At 44.6% G+C, this 21,308-nt stretch overlaps 2 protein-coding genes across 3 annotated transcripts in view; both read left to right on the top strand.

Moving 5' to 3' along the window:
- The window catches only part of LOC120566106 (calpain-2 catalytic subunit-like), a 41,707-nt gene extending 22,052 nt beyond the window's left edge, over nucleotides 1–19,655 (top strand). The window contains exons 10-21 of the mRNA XM_039812374.1: nucleotides 2,921–3,090; nucleotides 4,983–4,994; nucleotides 6,523–6,734; nucleotides 10,381–10,417; nucleotides 10,831–10,896; nucleotides 11,109–11,166; nucleotides 12,970–13,034; nucleotides 13,227–13,295; nucleotides 14,738–14,816; nucleotides 15,595–15,711; nucleotides 16,294–16,352; nucleotides 19,471–19,655. Of these exons, the coding sequence (XP_039668308.1) occupies nucleotides 2,921–3,090; nucleotides 4,983–4,994; nucleotides 6,523–6,734; nucleotides 10,381–10,417; nucleotides 10,831–10,896; nucleotides 11,109–11,166; nucleotides 12,970–13,034; nucleotides 13,227–13,295; nucleotides 14,738–14,816; nucleotides 15,595–15,711; nucleotides 16,294–16,352; nucleotides 19,471–19,494 (968 nt within the window). The 3' untranslated portion in view covers nucleotides 19,495–19,655. The remainder of the gene's footprint in view (nucleotides 1–2,920; nucleotides 3,091–4,982; nucleotides 4,995–6,522; nucleotides 6,735–10,380; nucleotides 10,418–10,830; nucleotides 10,897–11,108; nucleotides 11,167–12,969; nucleotides 13,035–13,226; nucleotides 13,296–14,737; nucleotides 14,817–15,594; nucleotides 15,712–16,293; nucleotides 16,353–19,470) is intronic.
- A 977-nt stretch (nucleotides 19,656–20,632) lies between these two features.
- LOC120566094 (calpain-1 catalytic subunit-like) overlaps nucleotides 20,633–21,308 on the top strand; it is a 31,127-nt gene continuing 30,451 nt past the window's right edge. The window contains exon 1 of one of the 2 annotated variants that reach the window (XM_039812361.1): nucleotides 20,633–20,785. The gene's annotated coding sequence lies outside the window, so the exon portion shown is untranslated. The remainder of the gene's footprint in view (nucleotides 20,786–21,308) is intronic. The other variant, XM_039812353.1, reaches the window with a different exon arrangement.

The following is a 21,308-nucleotide window of genomic DNA, read 5'->3' as shown; positions in this document are numbered from 1 at the left end:
GTAAACAACTTTCCTAAAGCCAAGTGGCGTGTTATCTGGACGCATTTTCAGCTCTCCACGTGTGCGTCTACGCTGTATACAGCGGATGTAAACATACACACCGTGTGGCGTCGCCACGTTAAGTGTTATCGCGAGAACGCGACGTACTATCGCATAATGTAGGTCAATGGCGGGCGAACTGCGTTGATAACACGCTAAAAAGTGATTGTGCGTCTTGATAACACGCCAAAACGGCATACTATTTTGGCGTGTAATACATACGCCACTTCATGAGATCAGTCTGTCCTTGTCCTGGTGCACCTGTAGCGCCTCCCTGAGGCCAGCAGGTCAGACAGGTCAGAGCTGGGGGTGGGAGCTGTCCCTGGTGATGTTTTCTGCTCCATCAGGGAGGGGAGAGGGCAGCCAGTGATCCTCTGTGCTGCCTTTACTACTCGCTGAAGTCCCCTGGCCTGGGGGGCCTGGATGTTGAAATGTCTTTTCTCTTCTTCAAGCAGAAAACCAGACACAGCACACGAGTAGAAAGATTAAAGTCCAGAGGTTGGGAAAGACACAGATACACAGACAACTTAAATAAAATACATTCATGTTGAGATTGCTGACTGAACGATTAAAGTCTGTGGCTGCAATGAATAAGAGACAAAAGGTACCAACGCCCTCTTCAGAGAATCCCCTAAAGTCACCGTATGTCATAACGTCTCCAGATTAGGGCTGCGACTAACCATTATTGTCATAGTTGATTAATCTGTTGATTATTTTCTCGATTAATAGATTGGTTGTTTGGTCTCTAAAATGTCAGAAAATGGTGAAAAATGTGGATCAGTGTTTCCCAAAAAGTCCAAGATGATGTCCTCAGATGTCTCGTTTTGTCCCCAACTCAAAGATCTTCAGTGTCCTGTCCCAGAGGAGAGAAGACACTAGAACATATTCACGTTTAACAAGCTGACGTCAGAGAAGTTTGACTTTTGTCTTAAAAAATGACTCAAACCGACTAATCGATTATCAAAATAGTTGCCGATTAATTTAAAAATTGACAACTAATCGATTAATTGACTAATCATTGCAGTTCTACTCCAGATCAATACCGTGTAGAGACTTCCTTTCCTCTTTGTTTCCAAGCAGAGAGATTTTAACGAGGTCTTCTAGTTGTGAATAATGTCACATTTCACATCCATTCAGTGAGGCGTCTGAAGAGTTATTCGTATCCTAAATTGAAACACAACTGTTTTCTGTGTGAACAGACCTCGGGACATCTGCCCTTCCTGACGCTTGTAATGGGAAAATTACATTTAAGCATAATTCCTTATATTTTTTATGTTGTACTTTAATTCTCTCACAAATGCTGAAAGAGTTTATCTCATTTCCCACATGTAGATTTTGATTCTAACTTTGTGAGACATCCAGTCTGGAACATGATGTGAGCACGGTTTGTCTGAACAGATAAAGGGACAAGGTCACCTAAAACTAGCTCTAGTTCTCCCATGCCAGTTAAGCTGTAACTGGGGGGTGAAAGTCGTACAGGGAGGAGGAGGAGGTGAGATGGCTCCGAGATGTCTCTTGTGTTTTTCCTGATTGTCTTCATGTGTATCAGATTGCCTGTAAGAACTGTAGCGTCATAATAATCCAAGTGTGTGTGTGCTGTCACTCTGAAGATGCGTATGAGCCTGGTGTTCTGTTCACTCATTTGAGGGACTGACTCCACATGGGGCTGTGGCCTTTTGTGAAATCATGTTGCTCCTATATTTGCAAATATATATTTTTTATAAAATACAAAAACCTAAACTTGGTTTAGTTCCGACTGTCTTATTTGTTTCACTTTACTAAACTTTGAAAACTTCACCCTGCTGCAAAGGAAACTTCCACTACACTCTCTTCTCTTACTACGCGTCCTCTAAATCATGTGTTTGTGTTGGACCCCAGGAAGAATAGTCTTCACTACGGAGATGCCTAATGGGGACCTTAAAGGGATACTTCACTGATCCAGCATGAAGCTTGGTGTCAGTAGAAACCCTCCCTCATGTCCCTCTGATACCAGAGATAGCTGGATTGTGTCTGGAAAAAACCCTCTGATGATGCAAAAATACTCATTTTGCGTCATCGGAGGCTTTTTTGGCCAGAGGCTCGAGACTACAGCCACAAACAAGTTAAAAAAGTTAAAATAAAAAAGCCTCTGATGACGCAAAATAACGATTTTTGCTTAATGCTAATCGGTGAAGTATCACTTTAATAAACAATCAATGAACGCAGAGATTGTTAGAGAATATGTATATCTTTGTGTGTCAGACTCAGTGTGTGGTGATTGTTCCTCTGCAGACACGTTCTGGATGAATCCTCAGTTTGAGGTGATCTGGTGATTATTCAGAGATGATCTGGTGATTATTCAGAGATGATCTGGTGATTATTCAGAGATGATCTGGTGATTATTCAGAGATGATCTGATGATTGTTCAGAGATGATCTGGTGATTGTTCAGAGATGATCTGGTGATTGTTCAGAGATGATCTGGTGATTGTTCAGAGATGATCTGATGATTGTTCAGAGATGATCTGGTGATTGTTCAGAGATGATCTGGTGATTGTTCAGAGATGATCTGGTGATTATTCAGAGATGATCTGGTGATTATTCAGAGATGATCTGGTGATTGTTCAGAGATGATCTGGTGATTATTCAGAGATGATCTGATGATTGTTCAGAGATGATCTGGTGATTGTTCAGAGATGATCTGGTGATTATTCAGAGATGATCTGGTGATTGTTCAGAGATGATCTGGTGATTGTTCAGAGATGATCTAGTGATTATTCAGAGATGATCTGGTGATTATTCAGAGATGATGATGATGATTATTCAGAGATGATCTGGTGATTATTCAGAGATGATGATGATGATGATTATTCAGAGATGATCTAATGATTGTTCCTCTGCAGACACGTTCTGGATGAATCCCCAGTTTGTGATCAAGCTGGACGAGGAGGACGATGACCCCGAGGACGGGGAGGTGGGCTGCAGCTTCGTGGTCGGTCTGATCCAGAAGAACCGCAGGAAGCTGCGGAAAGTAGGAGAGGACATGCACACCGTGGGGTTCGCCATCTACGAGGTGAGACACGCCCCAAAACCCCCAAACCCCTAACAGAGCTCCACACCCGGTCAGCCCTCCTTCACCATCCTTCCATCAGGTCCATGCTACAGAGTCCCATAGCCAAGCCTGCTTGAGCTCTGTTACTGGTTGCTGGTTACTGGTTGCTGGTTGCTGGTTGCTGGTTACTGGTTGCTGGTTACTGGTTGCTGGTTGCTGGTTACTGGTTGCTGGTTACTGGTTGCTGGTTACTGGTTGCTGGTTACTGGTTGCTGGTTGCTGGTTACTGGTTGCTGGTTACTGGTTGCTGGTTGCGCGGCGTTCGTCGTTCGGCTGGTCGTGGCTGTTTTTTTTAAACTATCTCTTTATTGAAAACAAAGTACAGATAGACAGTTATACAGAAGGACAATACCTTTTGAATTTTTCACAATACATAAAGGAACCCTACAACATTCAGTGCATCCCAGTCTGAGATTAAATAAGTAGATAAATAGAGAAAGGTTGTGATATTAATAGGTGAAGGTATCATTCAACAGGTATGAAGAATTAAACAAAAAGAAAAGGAAAAAGGGTGGAACCAGCTAATTTAAAAGTAAAGCTTGAAAATAAATGAGGCTGTGCTTGCTGTCACCCCTCAGGATCTAGTACTTGTGGATTAATGAATTATCAGGGAGGGTTTTAAGTTCATTTATGAAAGACATTACTGGGTTCCAGATAGAATAGAAAAGGTCTCTTGACCCTCTAAGTGTGTATTTGATCTTTTCGAGACTTAAATGGAGCATAAGGTCACTCATCGGTGCTGTCTTTCTAAACTATCTTTTTAGTGAACTGTCTGTTGTAGTGGAATGTTTCTTGTAGCAGCAGGGTTGTGCATCAAAAACACATGATGAGACATTTTTAGAAATAAACCAAAGTTAATAAACCAAAAAGTCCTTCTAACCTAAAGTCTAAACATCAAAACATCATATAGTGATAAGCCACCCCTCTCCATTATCTCTAGCATGGCCATAGTTGAAAAGAGACATTATTAACAGTCACACCATTGTCTCACCTTCCCCTCTGCTCCTGTTCCTAACATTAGCCTAAACAACAGTTTATCTCAGGAGGCAGAAGGAGACATGGTTCACACAGTTTATGGCCTTCTTCACTTTATCTGCTAAAAGGTAAAACAAAATGAGAAGCTGGAGTTCCTAAAAAAAAACAATCATTAAAACAATAAAATTTGCCATTACACTGTGCACTTACAACTGCACCCGCGACTGCATTGTGCGTCTGCGTTGTGCATCTGCGTTGTGTGACTGCGTTGTGCGACTGCGTTGTGCGTCTGCCCTGTTTCGGGTGCCATGGTGGCGGAGGTTTTGCTGTGGCGGGCCGCCACTGCAGGGTCAGCATAGAGGAAACACTGACATTCATTAGAAACCCTTCAGCCCCACACTGAGCAGCTCCATCCAGGCTTCTTCTTGCACTGTTTTTGCATTTTGCACGTTTGTACTGCCAATGTTTTTACTGTTCCTATATGTATCGTTGATGTTCTTATATGTATTTTAGGTTATTTGAGTTTTCCCTGTCAAAGACACATTTCTGTCACTCGGGACAAAGTTTAAGAAGTAAAGCATCTCAAGGATGTAAGGAATCCTGACGCAGCGATACAGAGCCATCCACCGGTCCACTTTACAAACCAACCTTTGTCTTGTGTTTTGTTGTCCAGTCTTTATGCTAAGCTAAGCGGCTGTAGCTTCATATTAACTGTATCTTTGTCTTGTGTTTTGTTGTCCAGTCTTTATGCTAAGCTAAGTGGCTGTAGCTTCATATTAACTGTATCTTTGTCTTGTGTTTTGTTGTCCAGTCTTTATGCTAAGCTAAGTGGCTGTAGCTTCATATTAACTGTACCTTTGTCTTGTGTTTTGTTCCAGGTTCCTAAACAGGTGAGCGCTGATCCCTGAGAGCTCCTTCAAGTCAAAGGCTGAAACACTCTCTCACACCGTAGTGGAAAATAAACTAAAGGCTTCACCTCTCTGCAGCACGATTGTTACGGAACTGAACAGGAGTTTGTTTTAAACCAATGAACTGTTTTTTTTGCAATATTTGTGTCTAAAGACCTGAAACATACAAAAACAAAAAGTCTGCTGTATATAATAGTAGATAACTTTATCATCCCCTTGGGGCAGTTGGGTTTGCGACACAGTCGCAAGGCACCTCATGACATGACATCAGACATATGACACAAACACATAGTCCCTACATGACATCAGACATATGACACAAACACATAGTCCCTACATGACATCAGACATATGACACAAACACATAGCCCCTACATGACATCAGACATATGACACAAACACATAGTCCCTACATGACATCAGACATATGACACAAACACATAGTCCCTACATGACATCAGACATATGACACAAACACATAGCCCCTACATGACATCAGACATATGACACAAACACATAGCTACATGACATCAGACATATGACACAAACACATAGTCCCTACATGACATCAGACATATGACACAAACACATAGTCCCTACATGACATCAGACATATGATACAAACACATAGTCCCTACATGACATCAGACATATGATACAAACACATAGTCCCTACATGACATCAGACATATGATACAAACACATAGTCCCTACATGACATCAGACATGCAACAAACACATGTCCCTACATGACATCAGACATATGACACAAACACATAGTCCCTACATGACATCAGACATTGAACAAACACATAGTCCCTACATGACATCAGACATATGACACAAACACATAGCCCCTACATGACATCAGACATATGATACAAACACATAGTCCCTACATGACATCAGACATATGACACAAACACATAGCCCCTACATGACATCAGACATATGATACAAACACATAGTCCCTACATGACATCAGACATATGATACAAACACATAGTCCCTACATGACATCAGACATATGATACAAACACATAGTCCCTACATGACATCAGACATATGATACAAACACATAGTCCCTACATGACATCAGACATATGATACAAACACATAGTCCCTACATCAGACACCGAGAGACATAACATGAGGGACATCACACACTACAATACTGTACACTATACACCCCATCTAGTTTATTTTGACTGATTTATGGCTTTTATGGCTTGTGGCACAAAAGAGAATTTGGATCTGTTCTTGGTCAGAAGGGGTGGGGAACGCAGAAACGCTGCCTAGATGGCAGTAGTTTAAAATGAGATGCCAGGGGGTGTGCAGTCACATGCTTTGTTATTGGTCTTTCTCACCAGTCTGTCTTTGTAAATGTGTTCAATGCTCGGTAGTGTTATCCCAAGTAACTTGCTGGCAGTTGTATATGTCTGTAACTCAGCATACGGAGATTCTTATTGGCTGTCCAGTTGTGTAAATACGAGTTGCCTCCCCCCCTCAGTTCTATGGGCAGCGGGACGTGCACCTGGATAAGAACTTCTTCCTGAGCCACGCCCAGACCGCCAAGTCTGAGACCTTCATCAACCTGCGGGAGGTCAGCACTCGCTTCAAGCTGCCGCCCGGAGAGTACCTGATCGTCCCCTCCACCTTCGACCCCCACCTCAACGGAGACTTCTGCATCCGCGTCTTCTCCGAGAAGCAGACAGAGACCCTGTAAGACCTCTGGGTTACATCTCACTTCCTGTTCTCTCACTTCCTGGTCTCTCACATCTCTCTCTTCCTGGTCTCTCACACCTCTCTGTAACCAGCTAACCCTAACTCAGAGGTGTCATCATCTACAGTAAGGGTTGTATTGATTGAGCCATACTGTTTTAGTATCTCTATCTCTATCTGATCCTGTTAATTCACTCACTGTCAAAGCGTTGGGTACCTTAACTCCTAACTTATCAACTACTTCCATAATGCAGCAACGGTGAAAAGTCACGTTGGGAACGATCAAAAGGCACAGCAATATAATATTCCAGAGTCGTAATCCAAAATCTCAATGGCTCCTGGCTGGCTCGCCAAATTTATACGTAACCAGCTACTCAATGGCTGGCCACTTATATAAGGATAACCACCAACTTTGCCTGATAGTAATACATATTCGAGGTATCTAGATGGTTGGAATTGGGCCAGCTCAGAAGATTATAGGTTTGCTCGCTGAAGCCAGAACATTGAATTAGCCGAGTGAAAGAACAACGAGGCACAGGAGAAAGTGTAACTGCATATATTGAATGCGATGCGCAACAAGGTCAACAGCATCAATACAGTAACAATTATGTATCACAAATGTAGTGAAGTGGAAAATAGTGATCCATGTACAAAAGTAGAAAATTAGAAGTTATCAAAATAAGAAATGTTAAGTTCAATTGCGAGTGCACTCAAAATAAATTTGACCCGGGTCTGTTAAAATAATGTTCACAATTCCACTTCCGGTCTCCCTCACTAGCGCGAACGGCTGAGAGGCGGGTCTAAACACCCTATTGGCTAGGGCAGTGTTTCTCAACGGGGGCGGTACCGCCCCCCAGGGGGCGTTCAGAAGATGATGGGGGGCGTTAGAAGCAATATTTTGGAAAGGGGGGCGTTGAGGTGCCCTTGGGGGGCGTTTGTTTGAAAGCTAGTTTAAACCAAAGATTCACAATAACAATACATGTTTACACTTAAACTACTTGCAAAAACAGTTTTCTGCAACATTAAAAACCTGCCAGTTCACGCACTGCAACTGGACGAGACGGTGGATCATTGTTCGAGCGCACCCGGTGCTGCCTTCAAGGAAACGGGAAGTCAGAGCATCGTCTTAAATGAGCTCCGTATTTCAGCGTGAAGCTGCGTTCCAGAAAAATAGCAATCGCCGCAGGGTGGGGCGGGGCGTCTCTGATGTATTCTTTAATCCCCCAATGTAGCACAAGTAGACTTTATATTTCACAGTAACAGTTTTTCGTCAGATCTTTTATAGAACCCAACGTTTCCTACTGTACCTGAAGGCAGCTTAATTTCACGAAGAAAAGAGAAAAGAGACGAGCGAGAGATTTTTTTTTTTTACGGGCGTAGAGATATCGACTGTGCTTTGTTGTTTGGCAAACATTTAGCTGTCCCCAAACTCCCGGCAATTCAGGGCTTGTGTTTGCTGTTTTAAAACTTTCTTGTTGAAGCGATAGAGGAAGAGATGTCACTGTTTACTGTATGGGGACTCCACCTCCTCAAAACGCGCGAGTGTGGGGTTGGCGCTTCTTCTCCAAACGTTTTTTTCTGCTATTTACCGCAAGACATGGTACGACTAGTCAAACCTAGACTCTTCAAACCTAGACTCTTCAAACCTAGACTCTTCAAACCTAGACTCTTCAAACCTAGACTCTTCAAACCTAGACTCTTCTAACCTAGACTCTTCAATCCTAGACTCTTCAATCCTAGACTCTTCAAACCTAGACTCTTCAAACCTAGACTCTTCAAACCTAGACTCTTCAATCCTAGACTCTTCTAACCTAGACTCTTCAAACCTAGACTCTTCAATCCTAGACCCTTCTAACCTAGACTCTTCTAACCTAGACTCTTCAATCCTAGACTCTTCTAACCTAGACTCTTCAAACCTAGACTCTTCAATCCTAGACCCTTCTAACCTAGACTCTTCTAACCTAGACTCTTCAATCCTAGACTCTTCTAACTTATACTCTTCTAACTTATACTCTTCTAAGCATCAACAAAGGGCTCTCACTAACTTTCAAAGGTTGTAAACTTATTTCCATTCGGCAGTAGGTGTCGTTCTTCAAGTCGTTTGTCATCACCAAAATGAAAACCTTGTTTCTGTGTGTGTGTGTGTGTGTGTGTGTGTGTGTGTGTGTGTGTGTGTGTGTGTGTGTGTGTGTGTTTGTGTGTGTAATCCTGCTTTTACCCCATGATAAGTGCAAGCTTGTTTTCCGTTGGAACAATTTAAATGAAAAATAGATTTGAATGTTAAATTGCTAGCTGTTTCTGATTGGCTACTGTTAGTGTTTGTAATAATAATAATAATAATAATAATACATTTTATTTAAAGCGCCTTTCATGACACCCAAGGTCACTTCACAACCAAAAAAGGACATTCAAATTATAGTCATCTTATAAAGGTGCTGAGGTTCACACCATGCAGCAGGCCTTTTGATAATACCTAATTATAGTTTGAATGTTACATATCTAGTAGTTCTGATTGGCTGTAGTTATTTAATTTGAATGTCAAATGGTTGCATTTAAAAAAAACCAACTGTAAATATTTCTATTCACATGGCTTTTTTGATACCTGGGAAACTAATACATGTGTTGTTTGTCATTCAATGATTTGATTTATTGATTATTTTTAATAACAATAGTAACGACAATAATAGGCCTATATTAGGGCGTAATCATTAATATCCAGGGCAATTAGCCTACATAATATTTGATGGGGGGCGTTAGGGACCTGGATAATGGATAGGGGGGCGCTGGCACAAAAAAGGTTGAGAACCACTGGGCTAGGGTGTAGTAACACTCAGACTGATAGGCTAACGCCACACTAACAATATGCCCTCCTATTGGACGATATCAATGTTACAACATGGAAGCATTTATTTATACTTGTATATCATGTTCACACGTATTGTGTGAACACCTGTATGTAATTACCAATATATTTATTTCACTCAGGACTTATTTATTTATTCTATGTATTGCCCATTTTACCTATGGGTTACATCTCACTTCCTGTTCCCTCACATATCTCACTTCCTGTTTGTAGAGTTCCTGTTCACATGTTTGTGAATGGAGAGTTTTCAGTGTTTCCTCCATGGTGATGTTGTAGTGGTGTGTGTGTGTGTGTGTGTGTCTGTAGTGTGTGTCTGTAGTGTGTGTCTGTAGTGTGTGTGTGTAGTGTGTGTGTGTGTGTGTGTGTGTGTGTGTGTGTGTAGTGTGTGTGTGTGTCTGTAGTGTGTGTAGTGTCTGTAGTGTGTGTGTGTGTGTATGTAGTGTGTGTGTGTCTGTAGTGTGTGTGTGTGTGTGTGTGTCTGTAGTGTGTGTGTGTGTGTAGTGTGTGTAGTGTCTGTAGTGTGTTTGTGTATGTAGTGTGTGTGTGTGTGTGTGTGTCTGTAGTATGTGTGTGTGTGTGTGTGTGTGTAGTGTGTGTGTATGTAGTGTGTAGTATGTGTGTGTGTGTGTGTCTGTAGTGTGTGTGTCTGTAGTGTATGTGTGTGTAGTGTGTGTATGTGTCTGTAGTGTGTGTAGTGTCTGTAGTGTGTGTGTGTGCGTAGTGTGTGTGTGTGTGTGTATGTGTGTGTGTGTTTCTAACGATGTAACATCTCTGTCCTATCAGGCCCTGTGATGACCCGGTCAACGCTGAGCTGGACGACGTGAGTACTTCTGATGTCATCTTTAAATGTTTACAGAGACACGGCCTGTGATTGGCTGATTGAACTCTTCATCCAACTAATGTTCTGGACACCAAAATAATTCTTAAAATCAAGTTTAAATGACGGAAACTTTTAGTACGGGGGAAAAACAAACAGACACACACACACACACACACAATTACACAGACACATAGACACACACACACACACACACATAGACACACACGTAGACACACACATATATACACGCATATACATATATGAGCTCTACACATATATGTGTAGAGCTCATGTTGACTATTGTTAGATGAAGATGAACATGATCTATAATATTTAGACAAACAGCTGCTTTTTGTTTTGTGAATGCTGCTGTTTAAATAAAGTTTGACTGTCGTCATGGCGATTGTGTCCAGGAGACGGTGTCTGACTCGGAGGTGGACGCAGGATTCAGAGGACTCTTTTCCAAACTCGCCGGGCCTGTAAGTATTACATCACTTCCTGTGTGGAGGGGGACCAATCAGAGCAGAGCCTACAACACCATGGCACATACACGCTATATTTATGTACATGTAACAACTACCTGTCCAGTTGTGATGTGTGTGTGTGTGTGTGTGTTTGTGTGTGTGTGTGTGTGTGTGTGTGTGTATGTAGTGTGTGTATCAGGTGTGATGTGTTACCTGTCTGATTTCAGGACATGGAGATCTCTGCGGTGGAGCTCCAGACCATCATGAACAAGATCGTTTCCAAACGTAAGTTGAAGCTTCAACACCTGTTCACCTGTTCTCCTCTTCACCTGTTCTCCTGTTCTTCTGTTCACCTGTTCTCCTGTTCACCTGTTCTCCTGTTTACCTGTTCGCCTGTTCTCCTCTTCACCTGTTCTCCTGTTCACCTGTTCTCATCTTCACCTGTTCTCCTCTTCACCTGTTCTCCTGTTCACCTGTTCTCCTGTTCACCTGTTCTCATCTTCACCTGTTCTCATCTTCACCTGTTCTCCTCTTCACCTGTTCTCCTGTTCACCTGTTCTCCTGTTCACCTGTTCACCTGTTCTCCTGTTCACCTGTTCTCCTGTTTACCTGTTCTCCTGTTCACCTGTTCTCCTGTTCACCTGTTCTCCTCTTCACCTGTTCTCATCTTCACCTGTTCTCCTCTTCACCTGTTCTCCTGTTCACCTGTTCTCCTGTTCACCTGTTCACCTGTTCTCCTGTTCACCTGTTCTCCTGTTCACCTGTTCTCCTCTTCACCTGTTCTCATCTTCACCTGTTCTCCTCTTCACCTGTTCTCCTGTTCACCTGTTCTCCTCTTCACCTGTTCTCCTGTTCACCTGTTCTCCTCTTCACCTGTTCACCTGTTCTCCTGTTCACCTGTTCTCATCTTCACCTGTTCTCATCTTCACCTGTTCTCTTCTTCACCTGTTCTCCTGTTCACCTGTTCTCCTGTTCACCTGTTCACCTGTTCTCCTGTTCACCTGTTCTCCTGTTTACCTGTTCTCCTGTTCACCTGTTCTCATCTTCACCTGTTCTCATCTTCACCTGTTCTCCTCTTCACCTGTTCTCCTGTTCACCTGTTCACCTGTTCTCCTGTTCTCCTGTTTACCTGTTCTCCTGTTCTCATCTTCACCTGTTCTCCTCTTCACCTGTTCTCCTGTTCTCATCTTCACCTGTTCTCCTCTTCACCTGTTCTCCTGTTCACCTGTTCACCTCTTCTCCTGTTCACCTGTTCTCCTGTTCACCTGTTCTGTTCACCTGTTTACCTGTTCACCTCTTCACCTGTTCTCCTGTTCACTTGTTCACCTCTTCACCTGTTCTCCTGTTCACTTGTTCTCCTGTTCACCTGTTCTGTTCACCTGTTTACCTGTTCACCTCTTCACCTCTTCACCTCTTCACGTGTTCTCCTGTTCACCTGTTCTCCTGTTCACCTGTTCTCCTCTTCACCGGTTCTCCTGTTCACCTCTTCACCTGTTCTCCTGTTCACCTATTCTCCTGTTCACCTGTTCTGTTCACCTGTTTACCTGTTCACCTCTTCACCTCTTCACCTGTTCTCCTGTTCACCTGTTCTCCTCTTCACCTGTTCTCCTCTTCACCGGTTCTCCTGTTCACCTGTTCTCCTCTTCACCTGTTCACCTGTTCTCCTCTTCACCTGTTCACCTGTTCACCTGTTCACCTGTTCTCCTGTTCTCCTGTTCACCTGTCCAGGTATAATTATGTTGACTGCTGAGCTGTGATGTAATGACTGCTGAGCTGTGATGTCATGACTGCTGAGGTGTGATGTAATGAATGCTGAGCTGTGATGTAATGACTGCTGAGCTGTGATGTCATGACTGCTGAGGTGTGATGTAATGAATGCTGAGCTGTGATGTAATGAATGCTGAGCTGTGATGTAATGAATGCTGAGCTGTGATGTAATGACTGCTAAGCTATGATGTAATGACTGCTGAGCTGTGATGTAATGAATGCTGAGCTGTGATGTAATGACTGCTAAGCTATGATGTAATGACTGCTGAGCTGTGATGTAATGAATGCTGAGCTGTGATGTAATGTGTGTCTCTCCTTTAGGAACGGACATTAAGACAGACGGCTTCAGCTTGGAGACGTGCCGGGTCATGGTGAACCTGATGGACGTATCCTTTAAACACGCCACAGTCATAGCGAGATCTGTTAGCACGCAGCGTTCTTCAGAGTGACATCACAGCCTTCATGTTTTTAAACATACTGCAGTCATAGCGAGATCTGTTAGTACGCAGCGTTCTTCAGAGTGACATCACAGCGCTCACGTTCTCTGATTATGAGAAAGATCTTTAACGGTTAACCAGGACAGCGGCAACGGCAAGCTGGGCATCGGAGAGTTCGCCACGCTGTGGAAGAAAGTTCAGACATATCTGGTGAGAAATCACACACACACACACACACACACACACACAGAGACACACACACACACAGGTGTATTCACACATCTTTATTTATGTATTAGTTTATTTGTCAGGGACAATGCAGCGCACATTATTAAATACATAATTATCAGACTCAAAGCAATATAATGTGTAGATGTATAAAAGGTTTCTAGCCGATAGGATAATTTAATAATAATATAATAAAGCCCAGTCCCTGGTCACACCCACCCAGATAGGGAGGGGCCTGGGCTTCACCCACCCAGATAGGGAGGGGCCTGGGTTACATCCACCTTAAGGGAGGGGCCTGGGCTACATCCACCCAGATAGCAGGGGCCATGGCTACACCCACCCCGATAGGGAGGGGCCTGGGCTACACCCACCCAGATAGGGAGGGGCCTGGGCTACATCCACCCAGATAGGGAGGGGCCTGGGCTACACCCACCCCGATAGGGAGGGGCCTGGGCTACACCCACCCAGATAGGGAGGGGCCTGGGCTACATCCACCCAGATAGGGAGGGGCCTGGGCTACATCCACCCCGATAGAGAGGGGCCTGGGCTACACCCACCCCGATAGGGAGGGGCCTGGGCTACACCCACCCAGATAGGGAGGGGCCTGGGCTACATCCACCCAGATAGGGAGGGGCCTGGGCTACACCCACCCCGATAGGGAGGGGCCTGGGCTACACCCACCCAGATAGGGAGGGGCCTGGGCTACACCCACCCCGATAGGGAGGGGCCTGGGCCACATCCACCCAGATAGGGAGGGGCCTGGGCTTCACCCACCCCGATAGGGAGGGGCCTGGGCTGCATCCACCCAGATAGGGAGGGGCCTGGGCTTGACCCACCCCGATAGGGAGGGGCCTGGGCTACACCCACCCAGATAGGGAGGGGCCTGGGCTTCACCCACCCCGATAGGGAGGGGCCTGGGCTACATCCACCCAGATAGGGAGGGGCCTGGGCTACAGCCACCGTGATAGAGAGGGGCCTGTGCTTCACCCACCCCGATAGGGAGGGGCCTGGGCTACACCCACCCAGATAGGGAGGGGCCTGGGCTTCACCCACCCAGATAGGGAGGGACCTGGGCTACACCCACCCAGATAGGGAGGGGCCTGGGCTACAGCCACCGTGATAGGGAGGGGCCTGGGCTACACCCACCCATATAGGAGGGGCCTGGGCTACACCCACCCATATAGGAGGGGCCTGGGCTACATCCACCCTAATAGGGAGGGGCCTGGGCCGCTACATGTTTATAACCCATCTATAATATTTATGTCCCCGTAATTATTCCCTTCAAGTGGACTTAAAGAAAGTGTTAAAATGTGTGTGTGTGTGTGTGTGTCTGTGTGTGTGTGTGTGTGTGTGTATGTCTGTGTGTGTGTCTCTGTGTGTGTGTGTGTGTGTGTGTGTGTGTGTGTGTGTGTGTGTGTGTGTAGACCCTCTACAAGAAGAATGACCTAGATAACTCGGGGACCATGAGTACTCCTGAGATGAGAGTCGCCTTCAAAGACGCAGGTCAGTTTCTTCTTCTGCAGGAAATATACTTACTATACAAACTGACCTCTACAAGTGATTCTTCTTCTTGGGTTTAACTCTAACTACCCACAACATTCTCTTATTTTACTGATGATAAAAAATGATGATAGCAGCTAGCAGCTAACAGCTAGCAGCTAACAGCTAGCAGCTGACCTGATGACAGTAAGGGTCCCAGGTTAAGAGGTCCTGGAGATTTAGGGTCCCAGGTTAAGAGGTCCTGGAGATTTAGGGTCCCAGGTTAAGAGGTCCTGGAGATTTAGGGTCCCAGGTTAAGAGGTCCCGGAGGTTTGGCCTACTAAGTAGCCTGCCTACTATTTTAAGCGAGAACAGAAATATATAGTGTTTATACAGACTTTTGTATAAATTATATATTCTAGTGTATTATCATAATTTGTTTAACATGTGCAAATATTTTTTTTTTTACCTTAAACCAGATAAAGATTTGCCCCCGGTGATCCTTGCCGCCCCCCTAAGGGGTGCCCGGACCCCAGATTGGGAACCACTAAAATAGAAGAAGGTGGCGTCCAGCTCAGCTGCTGAACAGCTTTTCAGAATAAAAGTCATAATATTTCAGTCAAAAAGTTGGAATATTACAATAAAAAGTGTGTTTGTGTTTCTCTCTGCTGCTGCTGTCTGGGCTGATGGTACGTTACATCCTGCTCCGTTAGCTTCAGTGATAGTAATAGTAATAATAGTAATAATAATAATAATAATAATAATAATAACAGGAGTGTAAGACTGTCACTGTGCCCGGCAGGTTTCACCCTCAACAACAGCATCTACCAGCTGCTGGTGGCCCGGTACTCCGAGCCAGACATGACCATCGACTTTGATAACTTTGTGGGCTGCTTGATGAGACTGGAGATGATGTTCAGTAAGATACACACACACACAGACACACACACACACACACACACACACACACACACACACACAAACACACAAAGACACACACAGAAACACACACGCACACAGAGACACACACACACACAGACACACACATATAACACACAAAGACACACACAGAAACACACACACACACAGACACACACACACACACACACACACACACACACACATACACATATAACACACACACACACACAGAAACACACACGCACACAGAGACACACACACACACAGACAAAAACAAGTTGTGGGGGAGTTCAGTAATGATAGCGATGACTGGCCTGTTGTTGTCCATGGCAAAAAACAGCAGAGGCTCATGGGTATTGTAGTATTTACACCTGTCTGCTAAAATAGCAAACAGAATCTGACAAGCAAGACGTAAAGTGTAAATAATTTACATTATTGATGTTGTGCCCAAAAGAGAACAACTAGCTTATGAGTTAACGTAACTGCTAACATAGCTGCTAATGTAGCTGCTAACGTAGCTGCTAACGTAGCTGCTAACGAAGCAGCTAACTGACTCAGTAAAACTCTGTTTCCTCCTCAGGGATCTTTAAGAAGCTCGATGCCCACAACAGCGGCTCCATCGAGCTCGACTTCAACCAGGTGACCAACACACACAGACACCCTGTATACATACAGTATATATACATATATACATACAGTATATATACATACATACAGTACCGGTCAAAAGTTTGGGGTTACTTAGAAATGTCCGTTCCACTCCATTCCAGACAGAATACCAGCTGAGATCAGTTGCATTGTTTTTTTAACCAGGGCAGCAGTTTTCAGATGACATTATGAGCTTACATAATTACAAAAGGGTTCTGGACTGTTGTAGAAACACTTGAAATCCATGCTTTGTGGTCTAAACGTCATACCCAGATTAAAAGTGGTCCAGCTCCCGTATGCTGTGCCCCTCTGAGGTGTGCCTGATATCAGTGTCATCTGAAAACTGCTGCCCTGATTAAAAAACCAATGCAACTGATCTCAGCTGGTGTTCTGTCTAGGCAGTTTTTGGTTATATTTATTTATATTGAAAGACAATAGGTATTATTTTTAAGACTTCCCATATTTTGGGTATAGTTCTGATCCACTGATTGTGATGGACAGCGAGGCCAGTGATTGGCTGATGAGCCACACCATGGTACCTGTGTGTGTGGTATAGTTGATAAAGGGAAGTTGGAGAGAGGTGTGGAGGTCCTAGCTTTAGTTGAGACCAAACACAGTCCTTTAACCACACACCTAGTCATCCTGTTTCATCTTATGTGATATCATTTAAGAAACCGTCAGTATTGTTTTATTTTCCCTGATTCACACACATGCAACACTAGCCTACAACATTTTGGTAGGATGGTAAAGATCTATTTCTATAGGTATAGGTGTTTAAATATTACTTTCAAACGACCGCATGCTGCCTGGATCACCAACAGAGGAACAGAGGTGTGTTAAAACTGCTCTCCTACTGCTGGGACAGCAGCTATCATTTAGAAACTGAATAGCCACTATAGAGAAGAATGGACATTTCTAAGTGACCCCAAACTTTTGACCGGTAGTGTATATACTAGAGATGCACCGATTGACCGGCTGGTGACCGGAATTGGCCGATTGTCACGTGATCGGCCATGACCAGCGACTGGCCGGTCAGTCTGACATATGCTGATTTAATGCCGGTCAAACGCTGTGAGTAAATAACATTGTAAAGGCTACCATACACAATGCATGGGGATTATATATAGGCTAGCAAATAATATCAATAAACCCACTATTAATGACATCATCTTAATGCATTGTAACTGCTGTAGCATGTAAATAATGCTCCTCAAATACAAACATGAGCAAAGGTTAGTGTCAACAGTCGCCATTATACCGAACCAACGGCCACGTGCAAACTAGCTAGCGGGTGAAGAACCCAAACAACGAAATCACCAGCTAACACTGAACTGACAACACAAGTTATACCACTTACAGGCGCAGATTGACCCTAGGGGTTAATAAGACATGTGTACCGAGTCGACCGTTCTCTGGGACATGTTGTCATGGTAATCTAATGCGCCTGTAGCTTTAAACAAGCTACCGCTAACAAGCTACCGCTAACTGGGGGTTAGCTGCTAACGCTAACCTTCAGGGCAGAGGGTAAATCTCTATTTCTCCACCACTAACAAGGCTCCAAATATCACCAGACGTCCACAGTAGCAGAATGAGGGACCCTACATGTAGACCCAAGCATGGAGAACTCTGGGAGTGTACAGACAGTTGAACCACGAATGCCGTGTCTGAGCCATGTTACTGGTTACTGGCTGCACGGCGTCCGTGGTTCAACTGGTCATGTGTTTTCCAAGATGGCGCCCACCTGTATATGTGAACGCTACAGTCTTTCTAATCTATCTTTGTAATAAACTGTCTGTACACTTACAAAGTTCTCAATGCTTGTGTCTACATGTAGGGAGCTCATTCTGCCACCGTGGACGTCTGGTGATATTTGGAGCCTTGTTAGTGGTGGAGAAATAGAGATTTACCCTCTGCCCCGAAGGCTAGCGTTAGCAGCTAACCCCCGGTTAGCGGTAGCTTGTTTAAAGCTACAGGCGCATTAGGCCGGTTACACACTGGCTGCGTGGCGTGAGCGTGTCAGCTGCGTGGCATGTCCGGTTTTATTTGGGTTCCCATGGTAACAGGTTAGAGCGTGCACGCTGCCTGCGTGACACACACGTCTCAGAAGACGCGTGCAGCTAGAAATAGAACCGACGCCTATTTTTCACGCCACACGCCAGCGTGTTGGAAGCGTTTCCAGGCAACATAGAATAGTAAAAGATGTTTATATGTCATTTACACACAAATACATATTAATAAATGACATGTTGATGTCTGAAAGTCTCGAGGTTTTGACATAAATGTGATTTAAATATGTCGCCTGACAATCCAGAAGGAAATATTCTGGAACCTATTCTGCAGACGTTGTCTTTGCTGTAATCAGATCAGAATATATTTATGTTTATGTTTATGGGAAACATCCATGTGTCAGACAAGGCTAGCAGCGGCAGCGCCGCGTCAGACACCTTCCTGGTGATAAAGACGTAAAAAACACCACGCAGACGCCACACAGCCAGGGTGTAACCGGCCTTAGATCAGCATGACAACATGACCCAGAGAACGGTCGACTCTGACTCGAACCCTATTTCTCTCTTCAAATGTTCTCAGAAACACGTTTCAATGAACTATTTTAGTACAATATGAGATCGTATTCTGAACGAGACGCCATGACAGTCTGGCTTTGAATTTCCAGAGCAGCCAGACCCACGCGACGCGTTCGTCCAATCAGCTGCCGGTTTTCATTTTTTGGGCGACGATCCAGATTAGTGCCGCCTGCTGTTATGGAGACGTATTAGGTCTCGTCTCTTCGGTGTGTTCTGCTGATTGGCCGTCTGGTTGGTGTGTAACCAGCTCAACAGTCACTGCTGATAGACTTTAGCCTTTTGTACACATGCATATTGTATGGCCATTACCTGTTTTCATACATACAGAAGTTTAGTTAGCTGAATATATTACATCTCTTTAGTTTAGTGATACTGGATGTGAGAAGAAGGAAATGGTTCTAAATATATATATATATATAATATATACCCAGTATAGAGGGTTAGGTGAGGGCAGCTTTAGAGTCTGCAGAACCAGAACCCATTAAGTAATGTTGAGTTGTGTGTTGACTGTCTCCCCCCCCCCCCAGTGGATAAACTTCTCCATGATCTGAGCCCTGGACCTGAGCCGAGCCGAGCCGAGCCGTGTGCTGACGGTCCTGCAGCGAGCCATATTATCCCCTTGTACTGCTGCAGCTCCACTTCGTGTTTATATCCAAACACTACCTGTCTGTCTCCGTAACATAACGTCAATAAAGTTTCCAGAAACCTCCAACGGGCCCACGCGTGTTCTGTGATTCTCTCACAATCCTTATTTCATATTTCATCTCTGGGTCCCCTCAGATTAACCAGTCTCTCTTTAGCACCTAGGGGTACACGTACCCTAGGGGTACTCTGGAGTACTGCAGGGGTACTCTGGAGTACTCCTGTCTGTCTCTCTGTCTGTCTGTCTGTCTGTCTCTCTCTCTGTCTGCCTGCCTGCCTGCCTGCCTGCCTGTCTGTCTGTCTGTCTGTCTGTCTGTCTGTCTCTCTCTGCCTGCCTGCCTGTCTGTCTGCCTGCCTGCCTGCCTGCCTGCCTGTCTGTCTGTCTGTCTCTCTCTCTCTGTCTGCCTGCCTGCCTGTCTCTCTCTCTGTCTGCCTGCCTGCCTGTGTGTCTGTCTGCCTGCCTGCCTGCTTGTGTGTCTGTCTGCCTGCCTGCCTGCTTGTCTGCCTGTCTGTCTGTCTGCCTGCCTGCCTGTCTGTCTGCCTGTCTGTCTGTGTGTAGGTGTTTAGTGAATGAGACCGTGATTGAATAATATTTCATAGGGCGGACATTATTATAAAAAGCCACCAGATTAAGGTGACCATATTTATATAAAGAAACTCTGGGGCCACTTTCACTGTGGCATTAATTATTACATCACTACCATTATTAATATATCTAATGTTGGCATACCTGACTTTAGCGCTCGAGCTCCAGTAAGAGTTTAGTTCTTCTATTTGAATCAGTATTGTATTATTTTAGTAGCAGGGTGCAGTACCGTCTCTGACCGCGGCCTGCCGTTAGAATCCAGAGGGGCGCTGTTCCTCTCCTCACAGGAAACACAAACATCATTCATTAACAACAGAATGGCTCACAACTCTTCACCGTGTTATAAAGGAGCACGTGCTAATACACAGTGCAAACCCATGACACCAAATAATAGAAAGATGCAAGAAAAGAAAAACTCTTGTTCAGATGCTGATGATGTATCCCCGCCCCTTCCGCCGGCCCGGGCGGGGCTCGCTTCTGCAGCAGAGCCTCCACAACATCATCACTGCTCCCGGTACCACTACTGCACACAGTACTACTACTGCTGCTCCTAGTACTGCATCCAGAACCGGAGCGGACCCAGTGTGAGCCCCGGAGCACCGACCCGCCCGCCGGTGAGTGTTTGCAGCCCAAACCGTTTCTTTAAACGGGACCAACAGACACAAGAGCGCGCTGGTTATTGTTATTAATAACATGCTGTGTTTGGTTTCTATCTGCTCTGCGTTTCACAACAAAAACAGAATTATTATATCATAAATCGTCTTTATAATATCAGCACAATGTCACATTCACACATTCACTAGATTCTATAACAGAAAACCTACAAAACAGACAAACTAATGTGTGCGTGTGTGCGCGCGCGCGCGTGTGTGCGTGCGTGCGTGCGCTCTGATCAGCTGTTTTCACAGATTCCATGCTGATTTAGCAGAAACTGTTTCCTGTTTATTAACCAGTCAGAGAAGCCCTCCCGCTGCGTCACACACGGACCAAAACACCGCGTCATTCAGTGTTTATTGAGATCCGCAGTTTGCAGCAAAATGTCATTTATTTTATTACAAAAACCATAAAGTACAGTAAACACGACCCGCTTGTAGTAAACCCGTCTGATACACACAGACTACTGCAGTCTAGCTGGAA

Source organism: Perca fluviatilis, chromosome 1, assembly GCF_010015445.1.
Source record: "Perca fluviatilis chromosome 1, GENO_Pfluv_1.0, whole genome shotgun sequence".
Classification (NCBI taxonomy): Eukaryota; Metazoa; Chordata; class Actinopteri; order Perciformes; family Percidae; genus Perca; species Perca fluviatilis.
This window is presented reverse-complemented; position numbering and strand designations above follow the sequence as displayed.